The sequence below is a fragment of the Gopherus flavomarginatus genome, chromosome 9 (assembly GCF_025201925.1).
Source record: "Gopherus flavomarginatus isolate rGopFla2 chromosome 9, rGopFla2.mat.asm, whole genome shotgun sequence".
In the NCBI taxonomy this organism is placed as follows: Eukaryota; Metazoa; Chordata; order Testudines; family Testudinidae; genus Gopherus; species Gopherus flavomarginatus.
In genome coordinates, this window is record NC_066625.1 from 7,152,846 (window position 1) to 7,165,763 (window position 12,918).

The 12,918-nt window shown below is 51.4% G+C and overlaps 2 protein-coding genes across 5 annotated transcripts in view; one reads left to right on the forward strand and one right to left on the reverse strand.

Annotated features, from left to right (window-relative positions):
• The window catches only part of FLII (FLII actin remodeling protein), a 255,848-nt gene that overhangs the window by 79,190 nt on the left and 163,740 nt on the right, over positions 1 to 12,918 (forward strand). The gene's annotated exons all lie outside the window — the stretch shown is intronic.
• LLGL1 (LLGL scribble cell polarity complex component 1) overlaps positions 1 to 12,918 on the reverse strand; it is a 60,951-nt gene that overhangs the window by 44,953 nt on the left and 3,080 nt on the right. For all 3 annotated transcript variants that reach the window (XM_050967869.1, XM_050967868.1, XM_050967867.1), the window contains exon 2: positions 573 to 670. In XM_050967869.1, coding sequence (XP_050823826.1) covers positions 573 to 670 — 98 coding nt within the window. The remainder of the gene's footprint in view (positions 1 to 572; positions 671 to 12,918) is intronic.

Genomic DNA, 12,918 nt, shown 5'->3' on the forward strand with positions numbered 1-12,918 from the left:
TCACTCTCATCTGGACAATGCAGTCAACCAGGGTCCGAGCCCCAGGACATCTGCTGGGAAGCTCACAACACTCAAGGCTATTTCATGGGACAAGAAACCCCACTTTCCCGACCAGCACTACAGGCTCTCACCCAGAGGTTCCCGTTTTCAAAGTTGCAGATGAGCTACTGAATCGAGATCAGCAGTCATATTAATCCCGGAACCACAGTGGGCTGAGCTGAAATACAGCCCTAGCGTAGAGTGGTCCCAACACCTTCCCGAGCCAGGAAGGAATGCTTCTGCCTAAGCCAAGGCTGAATCATTCCCCCAGGTCCCAGCCGTTTGGCCTGCGAGGTATTTTGAGAAACCATACGAAATGCTTAGCTAGCACCTACCAAGGTGAACAGAGCAGACCAAGCCAGTGTCTACAGTTAGCCAAAGAGTTCGAATGAGACCAACACAACACTGGAGCTATGTGCAGTGGCCATGTCAGGCCAATTTGTAGCTACGGCGAGTCTGCCCCCCAGCTGGCAGGAAGTGACCTTACCTTCCGCCCCTTTCCGGAGAGTCCCACAAGTCCCTGGAAAGGATACATTTTCACAGCCCCTGATTTGGTGCCAACAGCCATAATTCGCAGCTTGGGGTCGTAGGCCAGAGAACTCGGCTGGTTGGGGAACCCATGTTCCACAGTCTAGGAGGAAGACGAGAGAAACAAGACAGCGTCACATGTCACGGAGCTCAGCAGTGCAAGACTGACTCTCTTGTAGCCCCCAGAGATGATTACACGGGGCCCATCCCAAAGTCTTCGGCTGGCGCTGCCTCCATAGGCTTGGACAGCGCATGCAAAAAAAGTTCAGTTGCATCCCTATTTACAGGGCCCAAGAAGATCTCACAATTTACATGTCCCCCTTCTCCCCAGCATTGCAGGGAAGGGTGAGGACTCTCGCTAACTTGCCGCTCAGAGACTGACTCCCTCTTGAGCACCTGCCTGAAAGCCTTTTCAATGGGATGTGCGAGCAGTGTCAGGCAGTTCTGTTGCCCCACTGCCCAGGCGAGCTAGGCAAGGACCACACACACAATAGCCTCATCTAACGTTTCTAGCTCTTGGCCAAACCTGGGCCTTGGCATTGTCTGAAAATGGTCAGACCTCGCCTTCCCTGCTCCTCAGAGAGGGACTTGTGACTCAGAGCTCAGCCAAGGACCAGGGTCCATTGGGCTTGGCAAGGTCCAGAACGTGGGAAGCGGGGCCCTGCCCCAGACAGACTGGCAGGAGCATTACAGGGAGACAGTAGGTCCAGTCTCCACCCAGCTTGTAAACTGCAGCCGAATTTAAGCGCCACAGCCCAAGACACTTTGCAGCTACCAAGCCTCGGGACGTCCCTGGAATAACCAGCTAAGTAGGGGGTGGCCAATAACTGTGCATCCCACTGACTTCATCGAAGCCTTTCAAACAGCCTGCGTGAGCCCTGACTGGGAGGCAGCACCAGAATTGCCACGGCTCCGGCCCACGCCTGTTCTTTGCCGTGAGGATTCCCAGCAGCAGCTATAAAAGCAGCACTGGACAGACAGCACCACTCCTTAGCCTGCTGGCAGTCGTCTATTACTGGCCACAGCTTCCTTTCAGGAAGGTTAATAAGAGTCAACGCAGCCCACACAGTGCAGGTGCAGCCTCCCTTAGCGCTGCTCCCACCCCAGTGGCCTCCTAGAAGGCCATATTTTAGGAGAAGTGGAAGGGAGGAAGAAGAGAAGAGATTAATCAGGCTTGGCTGGAAGAGCCGCCTGGAGCAACCGCTCCCTCCCACCTCCCCTGAGCAATCCCAGCAAGGCTCCAGCCAAGGACTGGGAGGTTGTTTTGTTTTTTTCAGGACCAACGTGCAAGTATCCGAATTCCAGCTACGTGTCTCAAGTGTCAGGGTCAATCTGAGCTCAGTACAGGAAGGGACTGAACCTTAGCTCTCGCTCAGCAAACACTCCCCGCTTCCCCTTGGCAATCAGTGTGCAGCTCTTAATGCGGTCACGCAGGGAATATAGTCCTTACCCACAGAATGGATGGAGTCCCTTGCAGCCGAGCAGAGGTGGGCAGTGGGATAAGGGCATTCTACTAGGTACCTGCAACCAGAGCTGGGGGACAGCCCAGCATAAAGGCTGCCTAGAGGGAGGACTCCTCTTAGCAACTGGATAGAGATTACTGGATGAACTTCAATCACTTGCCAACTCCGAGAAACAGAGGCTGTTTTTGTATCGAAAGTTTTCATAGCGGACAAGTTATCCAGGAAGCGATGGCAGTAAGAGACCCTATTACAGGCTCAGCGTACAGACCAGTTAATTCCTCCTACCCCAAGTGAAGGAAGCGTGTTCCGTCTCCGGCACCCCTTTCCCTAATGCTCACGGGCAGGACCCATCTCACCAAGCAGAGGTATTTAATACTTGGCATTTCTCAGACTCTCCCCAGCGCTTCACAGCTGGTTCTAGGAATAAGGCCACGTCGATATGCACAGTGCCGCTGCGGCAGCTGTGCCACTGTAATGCATCTGGTGAAGACGCTCTGTGTCGATGGGCGAGAGCTCTCCCGTTGGCATAAAAATCCCACCTCTACAAGTAGCAGAAGCTCTCCCGCCGACATGGCACCGTGCACACGAATGCTTATGTCTGTGAAACTTACATCGCTGGGGGGGGAGGGGCGGCACAGTCACACCCGAGTGACATAAGTTTTGCTGACACAGGTTATGGGGTAAACATAGCCATAGTGTCACCATATGGTCTGTAGGATCTTCTCAACTTCACCCTCCACACGCACTCTTAACTCTTGCGTCCACTTAGCGCAGGGTTCTCAAACTGGAGGCCGGGACTCCTCGGGGGGGGTCATGAGGTTATTACATGGAGGGGTTACAAGCTATCAGCCTCCACCCCAAACCCTGCTTTGCCTTCAGCATTTATAATAGTGTTAAATATATCTTAAAGCGTTTTTAATTTATTCGGGGGGAGGGGGGGAGTCGCACTCAGTGGCTTGCTATGTAAAAGGGATCACCAGTACCAAAGTTTGAGAACCACTGGACTTAGCAGATCTTAACCACCTGCTTCCTCATGGCTGCTGTGGGTGACAGGTGTTTCAAGCGCCCCTTTTAACGCAAAAGTGTTTTCTCCAACAGTACGTAACAGGGAGTTAGACGAGGACCAGACTAAGGATGCTCTTGTGCAAAAGAAAGGCCAGAAAAAAAATGGTTTTTTGTAAACTTACAGTCCAAGGACAACTAAATTTTTAAATATACAATCAGATTGTAACAAGGCAGCTCGAGAGGTAGTGGGAGAAGTTTGCTAGAAGCCAGTAAGAGGATGGCTTGGCAAAAACCCCTTGAGAAATCAGTGATCAGCCCCACCTGAAACATACGACTTGTTCTGAAGACCATGCACTCCACAGACACCAACTGCAGCATCACCAAATAAGGCCCCCCTGAAATCGCGGCCCCATGTGGTTACTTTGCAAAGCAGCAACACAAACCAGACTCAGGATCTGGTCATGGTAAGTACGAATCGTAAAACCGCTGATTTGCTAGTGGCTGCTGGGCCTACTCTGGCATTTCGAGACCAACAGCTCTCTTTACTTGTGGGATATTCTGAACCAACATTACACACAAGGTTAGTGGAAAGACTCTGAAATGCCATGGGACCACCACAAAGCTCTAGTCCGATGAAGAGCAGGTTTGGGGACTGTCTGCCGGCAGAGGCTTCGCACCCTGGACAAGGGGACACCTTGTCACACCTTGCACTTGAGGATGCACTGGACATGATACCACCACAATTCTCTTGGGAACAGCGCTGGGACCAGAACTAAAGTTTGCCATATTTTCAAGTGGAGAGTTCCAGTGAACAGCCGTCAGGCAAAGGCGATCCAGGGAGCAAGACATGGGTATCCTCTCTCCCACCCTGAAAGACAGCAATCAGATAGCTTCGAAAGACGTGGGCGCCAATGTTACCCTTCCTGCAGGACATACCATTGCCAAGCCTGACAGCTCAGCTCCCTGCCGTCATGCCACCCTGGCCGGTCAGATTTCTTAAGCTAAGCAGGGCAGGGCCTGGTGACTGCATGGATGAGACCAAGGAAAACAGATTCAGCAGCGGGTAGCGTTGGCTGTTAACGTAGTTGCTACTGCTCAGAGCCAGTACTGCACCCACTGTCCCTACTGCCATCCCACGGACTGAAGACACAGTCCATGGGAGGAAGAAGGGGACAGGAGTTGTATCCTCCGCAAGCCAGAGTCGTCACTGAGTATGAAGCAAGGGTTTGGAATGCAGGCTCCTTGGAGCTAGACCAGAGCAAGCCGACCCACCCTTCCGCCCCAGGGCACTTTACTAACCACACTCCCTCTGCACCTTCCATCCAAGGGCCTCTAGTGCTTTGCAGCTACCAGTTTGCCTCCAGCCCCTCTGGGATGTAGGTCTCCATTCTGTAAGTGCGGATACACCAAAGAGGCTGAGTGACTTGCCAAAGGTCTCAAAGTAAGTGGCTGAGCCAGGAGAGTCTTTGCTTTAACTACTGGGCTGTTTTGCCAGCAGAGGCGCTCCAACATGTGGGCTGGAGACAGCCAGCGTATGACATCACCACCGAGCTTCTCACAAGTAGCGAGTGACATTTACAGTCTTCAACACCCGCTCTCACAGGGGAAGCGTCACCCACAGTCTAGGTTGGGAACAGTGCCAAGATCATAGGTCAGCATGAGCGCCAAGAATTCAACCCAGCTCTCCCAAGTTCCTTTCACAGGGAAATCCTTTGTTATTGACAAGACACTGCACAGTTGCAAGAGGTGAATGGAGGGGAAACAGTCACATATCTCCTACATCAAGGGCTACGGGATCTCCTGAGTCCACAAAAGGATATCACCGCTGAAATAAAACAGGTATGGAGTTCTCTCTGTAACTGGAGGCTTCACCTCCAACTCCCCGAGAGGGGAACGGCACACAGTAGTTAGGCCACAGGAGACCCAGGTTTAATTCCTTGCTCTGCTACAGACTTCCTGTACAACCTTGGGCAAGTCACTTAGTCTGTGCACCACCTATATAATGGTCATTAATATTTCCCTACCTGCAAGGAGAGATGCACGAAAGACTGCAAGGCGCTCAAATATAATGGGACTGGGGATCATATAAGCCCCTAAGACACATCACTGCATAGAGCAGGGATGGGAAAACTTTTTGGTTCAATGGCCACATCTGGGCATAGATGTTGTATGGCAGGCCATGAATGCACACAAAATTGGGATTGGGGGGGGGTGCAGGCTGTGGGGTGAGGGTGGGGCTGGGGATGAGGGGTTTGAGGTGCAGGAGGGTGCTCCAGGCTGGGATCGAGGGGTTTGGAGGGTTGGAGGGGGATCAGGGCTGGGGCAGGGGGGTTGGGAGGAGGCTCAGGGGTTTAGGCTCCAGGCGGTGCTTACCTCAAAACAGCTCCCAGAAGTTGCAATATGTCCCGTCCCCCACTACAGCTCCTATGTGGAGGTGCGGCCAGGCAGCTCTGTGCACTATCCTGTCCACAGGCACTGTCCCTGCAGCTCCCATTGGCCACAGTTCCCAGCCAATAGGAGCTGCAGGGGTGGTGCTTGGGGTGGGGGCAGCATGCAGAGTGGAGCCCCCTGGCTGCCCCTACGTGTAAGAGCCGGAATGGAGCCACTCCTCCCATAGAGTATTCCCAGATGATCAACCTGCCAGGCCTGGCCAGGAGACAACCTTTCCCTTTCAGCTGAAGCAGGACATACTGCAGATGCATATAGTACTTCCTCACGTTTCTCTTGTGCTACAACGAGCAGCAGATTAGCATGTTGTCCCCTACCACGCACTCACTGACATTAGCCATCTGCCATTTTATGTTTCCCCCAGCTCCCACCTCTCAAACCTCCTCCTCCGGTTTTCCCACTGGGAGCTGAAGATTTGGTTTCTCCCGAGCCATCAGCAGCAAACACACTTTATTTTTATCTCAGGCTCCAGCTGCTCTGAGCTCTTCCCTTGCACTGGTGTTCTCACTTAATTGGTGTGTGGAAGCCTTTCCAAAAAGAGGTAGGTATTGCAGGTGCACAGCTGTTTAACAGCCATCCAGCTGCATGTCTCACCCTGGTTTAATTACTCAAATATCAGATCAATCACTGTCCCAGGACAACTAGGAACCCAGAAAGCAGTCCAGCTGCAGGATTCCTTACAAAGCTAATTAATTAGCTCTTTCCCCATTTTCCTACAGACACCAGATTCCTAGCCTGGCCTATTTGGAAGGGGAGTTCAGGTGCAGCTACCCAGATGGCTCCTCCCCCTCTCCAGCCAGAGGAACAATATGATAGGGAGGGAACATCAGCTGCATCTGGTATTGAATTCAGACATCAAGGCAGGAGACAGGGCTGCGAGATTAAATTCTTGGCCTTGCCACAGATCTGTACACGACCTGAGGAGGGCGTGTGGATCTGTTTGGCCCTTTGAGCGGCGACGGGGTTTCCTCACCTGGGGGAGGCTAGAATACTTTGAAGCCTTCCAACGGGAGGAACTATGAACATTCAAATTAATAAAGAATTTGTCGAGGCCGAGCACATGGTTGCGATTGTCCCCGCCCGGCTGGCCATTCTCATCTGGCCAAGGATTTGTCATTTTCAGAGGGCCAGTGGTCAGATTTCCTGTGCTGTCAGCCAGCTTGCAAACAGTCCTCTCGTTCCGTTTTTCTCAACCTTTTTGATACCAGGGACCAGTTTGCTGCCCTCCTAAACTGTGTCAGGGAGAGCTCAGGGACCAGAGCCGATCCACGGACCCATCGTTGAAAAACACTGCTTCAGTTGGCCATCGAGCCACTAACGGAAGCAAAACTGAACCAAGGGAACAATACTTCGCGCATCTTTCTAGGGAGCTTAGGGAAAACCACCCAGAGAGCTGAATATTCAAGCACTTTACACATCTGGAGAATACCGCAGCACCAGGACAATCTATGACGACTCTGGGAGGCAGCTTACCAAAGCTCATGGGCCCATCCTGCTCAAGCAGATCCAGTTCGCACTGTACTTGTCACCACAACGTCCAAGGACTGCCCGATTATAACTACTCCAAAGATTACAGCAGGAATCAGTGGGGGCATCATGCCTGTAATTAGCCTGGCCTCCTCCAATCCCCTTGTCCGGTTTCATGCAAAGCCTTTCAGGGCAGGAACTATGTCCTCTTGTTTGGTTGCATTCCAGTTTGCGTTCCTCTGCCTAGCTCTGCTCTCGAACCGTTCTTTGTGGTCACTTTTACAGCCAACAACTGACAAAGCAGAATCTTGGCACAGGGCTGCTGCCACCACCAGGCCCCACTTGGACAAGACGCAGTGCATTCTTCTGGTCAGGAGTTACCCATCTTGAAAACAAGGCGCTTCATTTCTAGCGCATTGGAGATGGGTTATTTTGAGAGAGGACCTTCAGACATTCATAAGTGGCCTGAACAATCATATCTCCCCTTGGAAAAGAGACGGCTAAGGGGAGATATGATTGAGGTCTATAAAATCATGACTGGTGTAGAGAAAGTAAATAAGGAAGTGTTGATTACTACTTCTCATAACACACGAACTAGGGGTCACCAAATGAAATTAATAGGCAGCAGGTTTTAAACTAGCAAAGGAAGTATTTCTTCACACAACACACAGTCAACCAGCGGAACTCCTTGCCAGAGGATGTTCTGAAGGCCAAGACCATAACAGGGTTCAAAAAAGAACTAGATAAATTCATGGAGGTTAGATCCATCAATGGCTATTAGCCAGGATGGGCAGGGACGGTGTCCCCAGCCTCTGTTTGCCAGAAGCTGGGACTGTGCGACAGGGGATGGATCACTTGATGATTACCCGCTCTGTTCATTCCCTCTGGGGCACCTGGCATTGGCCACTGTCAGCAGACAGGATACTGGGCTAGATGGACCCTTGGTCTGACCCAGTAGGGCCATTCTTATGTTTTTTTAAACACTCCCTCAGAACCAGAACGGAGAGGAAGAGACAAGGAGCCCTGAACCGCAACAGATCCCTTTAAAGCACCCATTTACAAGTGGCCATCACTCAGCCTCGAGACATTCCTTCCTCCATAACCCACGCACCATTCTCTAGACTAGCGAGTGCCCCAGGATGAGAGGCCACCTCAGAGTCATGCCAACCCTTTTCATTCTGTTGCCATTTAGTGGGAAAAAGGGCCCAGGAGCTAGTTCCCCATAGTCAGCCCTCCTTTATAGTAAGCACCATTGCTGCTTGAGCCATCCAGAATATAGCTTCAAGAATATACCAAAAAATAGCTATAGGGCTCCAAGTCACGTGCTCCTCATCCCCATGTGATGGAACAACACTGGGGAGTCAGATTAAGTCATTCATGACTTAGGGGGAGCATGGCCATGAACACGACCTGGGGCAACAAGAAGGACCAAAGCAGATCAATAGGTGTGATGGGAGGGAGATGAGCTCCCTTCTCATGAATGACAAGCTAGAGCATCTACAAACTCCCCCCAGATACTACACACTGAGAGACACCCAGTGCCACCAACCCCCTCCCCAGATTTACAGAGCCAAAGCTCTGGTGAGTTACAGATTTCAGGGAGCTGTCAAGCACCCCGAGGGGACTGAGTAAGTCTTGTGTTTTGACAAGGCTAAAGGTTTAGCAACTGGGCCGTGCAGAAACACAGCTTATTTGGGAAGAGCACTGGTCCCACCGCTGGAATCAGGATCTGTCATTGCCCGCGAGATGCTCTTCTCCCCACCGATCAGGGGCCCACCCTCCCAACCTCCATCTGGTGTTGGAAGAGGTCTGTAGTCAGACAACTCTGCACTCCTCAGAGACAGTGAGTGAGAGGAAGAGGAGAGCCACACACATAGTGCATGACAGTGCCATCAAGGAGCCATCGGTGCCAGTGGAATGGCTATCAAGAGGTACCTGCCACTCCAGTGCTAGGTCTCGTGCACGGGCTGCCTGAGTTATGCAGTGAGAGAGAGTCGGTGACCTCTAGGGATCAGATTCAGAGGCAACGCATTTTACTTGTTAACTGACAGGTCTCCAGGGTGAAAGGTTAGTGCATTAATCCTGCTACAAGCCTCCACTATTACCCCTCCCTAACATCTTCCTTCTGCCACTAAATCCACAGAGAGCTTTCAAATTCCTCGTCAGAGCGACAGCTTAACGAGCTATTCTGTACGACCCAAGCCCATATTACAGCACATCCCCTCCCTCGCCAGACGACATTCCCAAGAGCTGTATCTGGCACGCAGAGGCCGCCTTCTCGAACGCAAGCTCTGGGCCTGGTTACAGCAGACACAAATCAGATTTCAAGCAAGCTGAGAAGGAGGGAAAAAAAGTCTTAATAGAAGTCAGGTGGACGATCCTACCCCGAAGTGCTTAGCAGAGCAGAACGCGGTTCAGAGCCGCTCCTTAACAAGTTCCTGCTGCAGTGCAGAGACCCCAGCCACATGCAAGTCCTGCATCACAGAAAGCCCTTCAGAGAAACAACCTTGCTTTCCCCGGCATGCCTCCCAGCACTAGACAAAACTGCCTAGGGACTCAAAGCAAGAACTGCACCACACTGCCCCACCCCTGCAGCTTGTAACAGCCTTGAATGTATCTGGTTTAACACAAAGATAAAAATCATACACCCAATTCCTGAAAACGCTCCTCCTGAGTGAGACTAGCCAGGCAATAAGTGCTATGACCGGAACCGTCCGCAGGATCAGGTCCCGTGTCAGCGATTACAGAGGCCTGCCTATAGCATGGGCAGGCCACATGGCCACACTACACAGGGCCGGTGCACTACAACAGTCTGTTCAGAGCTTGGGTTGAGACCGCACTTCAGTCTGCACGTGGAATGGGACCAAATCAGTGGCCCACCTTAGCCCTGGCTGGGAAGGATTTAGCCATCTACTTCCACCAGCCACCCAAGGTGGCGAGCAGACCTCTGGAAACGGGAGGTGAGACTTACTTCCGTCAAGCGCTTCGAGATCTACTGATAAGCACTACGACACAGTGCAGCACTATTCTATCCACCGAGGACGGGGCCGGCTGGGGTCCAACATGTGGTGGGGCCACAATATGTTATCAGCCACACATGCTCCCAACTAGACTATTCATTTATACTCATCTCTGACTTGACAGAGGAAGACAAGTTACTCAAATTGAAGGACCGTCTCTTTACCCTGCAGTTTCACAGGGCAGGCTGCATTCGGCCGCCCAGCACCAGTATGGACAGTGCTATGTCGATGGAAGAGCTTCTCCCACCAACACAGCTACCGCCTCTCGCGGGGGTGGCATTAAGCGCTACAGCAGCGCAGCTACACGGCTGGATATTTGTAGCGTAGACCTGTCCTTACTCAAACTGAACAAATGTCTCTGTGCCCTGCACTTTCCATAGAGAAAGCCACATTCGGCCTCCCAACTAGATGCGAGCAAACTGATTTTTCAGTTGGGTGGCAGAACCGAGCAAAGTTTTCCTTTGGGTCAAACCCAACCTGGAATGTTTGTTTTTTTTCACCAAAATAAAAACTGTTTGGGGTTGAGCTAAATGTTTTGTTTGACCCCAAAAAACCCACCATGTTTACCCTTTAAAAAAATCAAACCAATCTAATCCCCTTTTTAAATACGTTTCAGCATGAAAAGTTAAACGCTTGGCTTGCAAAGTGTCAAAATCAGCTGTTGTGATTTTCTTTTTTTAAATTCAGCCAAAACTATTCACCAAAATCACAAATGGCTTTGGCTGCCCTGAACATTTTGGGGCACATAAGCTATTTGACTGAAAAGTTTCACCCAGCTCCATTTCCAACCCTTTAAAGGTGCAAGAACAGCGGCAAGGGCTAGAAAAGCAAGAGCGCTCACGTCTAGTTTGCATTTTGCAAGAACCCTAATCCAGGCACTCGTGGCCAGCAACCCCAATGCTGACCCCAAAGCACAGCACCTGGGTTTGCTCCTACTGAGCAAACTGGCATTCGCCTCAATTCCAAGTGAGAGTAAACCTCATGTAGCTCTTCCAGTGCAGCCCTGTTCACGCCCTTGCTTGCACTTTGGGGTCAGCACTGGCGCAGTTGCTCCAGGGCAGAGTTGGAATTACTCCCATCTGCAGCCTGACTGTGAATACAAAGGTTCTGTAAACACAAATTGATGTCAGGACTGCGGGAGGGGATGATATAAGCTCACTGACTGTCCAAACGGTTTAGGATGGGTGCCCGAGCTTGGCCTCAGAGCCATCTGGATTCCTTTGCAGTTGTCTGCAAGCATTGATCAGTCCAGGCCTTTCTCTGGAATGCTCTGACCCAGTCCTTAGAGGAACCATTGCCAACGCTGACAGTCCTTCTTCCCTTTCTAAGTCCAGAACTCGCAAGGAGCCTCAGGAAGGAGACAGCCTGAATGAGGGACAGATCTGGAGGTTGTAACTCTCAGTCAGGATTTCACAGCCCTTAATCCAGTGAGATCCAGTTCAAAACCCTCACCATGAAGTGACCCCCTAGGGTTTGTCGCTTAACCTGCTTGGGGAGGTGACTAACAGGGCTCCATGCACAGACGATGTAGACATCTATACCCTAAAAGACTGGTCAAAGTTCAGCACATCACAGACCATCACGTGAGTAATTCAGATCCCAGTCCTGCAAGGTACAGAGCCCTTGCCTACGCTTCAGTTGGGATGGAGAGAACATCCTACCTCATGGGATCAAGCCCTGGATATGAAGGCAGTTAACACCAAGAGACCAACTGCACTGGCCACAGATCTTCTTGTACACAGCTCTGCCCTGTATCTGACCCACAGCATTTCCTGGCTTCTGTAGCAGAGGCTACCCTTTAGGGAGATCGCTGTGCGATTGGGACAGGTATCCAGGCCAGACTGGCTTTCAGTTGCAGACAAAACTATCCCCAGGTCTACAGAGGCAGAGAGGCTGTGCTGACCCATTTCTGACATGGACAATGCAGCATCTAAAGCAATCTGTTACTATTCTATCCCTGATCACGATGATCTGGCAGAGACCCTGGCAGATCTAACCCAATCCCTTGCAAAACCAAGAGCTACCACGGCCAGTGCACGAGAGATGGCCATTGTGCATCTGTTTATGAAATCTGAATCTATACCAGCTTCGTTCGCTGCCTGCTGGCATCGGAATTCTATAGCTAGCTCCAGGCATACAGCCCATTAAGTCTTCTTATGCTAACAGGAATGGATAAAACCAATATTTGCTCACAACTGTCAGCATGAAGCACCACAACAGGAGTCACTATCGGTTCAGACCACGCTCAGCTTCATGGTCACGCTTCCCGTATTGAACGCGGAACACAATGGGCCTGCCAGTTATAATGCTGGCTATGCCCACCCCAGATCAACTACGCTTGTCTCATTGATAGCCATGCTCCTGGCCATTAAGAGACATCCCCACATTCCAGAGCATCACGCAGAGTGGAGCTTTGCCTCCTTCCCAAGCTGCTGTTTACCGCCGCTCCCTCCGGATCCTTCATTCAAGGCAGATGGAAAACCCAATTGCAAGTCAATGGGCGTCCAGCATTTTGCTCCTCTGGGGGCAGGCTAGTCATCGGAAAGCACAGCTGCCTGCGGAGGTGAAGGCAGCAAAGGAAACTGCTTCTGGCAGGCTGCAGAAGAGATTGGGAGGTTCCGAGCCTGGCGCCCCACCAGTTGCCAGAGATATCCAGGCGATGTCCCAGAACCGGGAGCTGTGTGCCAATCCTATCAAATGTAGTTAGCTGCTGGGGGAGTGGTCCGTTCTTCCTGCTCAGGAGATTAATGGAAGACTGTCTAATTCCCTAGCGCAGCTAGAGGAGGAGATTATGCGATCACAGTCACTGTACATTTCATATGCAGACTTAAAAGACTCCACACACAGCTCATTTTTCCTATTTCACATCAATGGGAAATCCACTGCAGATCAAAAGGTAGCACAAGACCCAGAATCCTTCAGGGCTTTGGCCCCAGCCCCACTGAGGA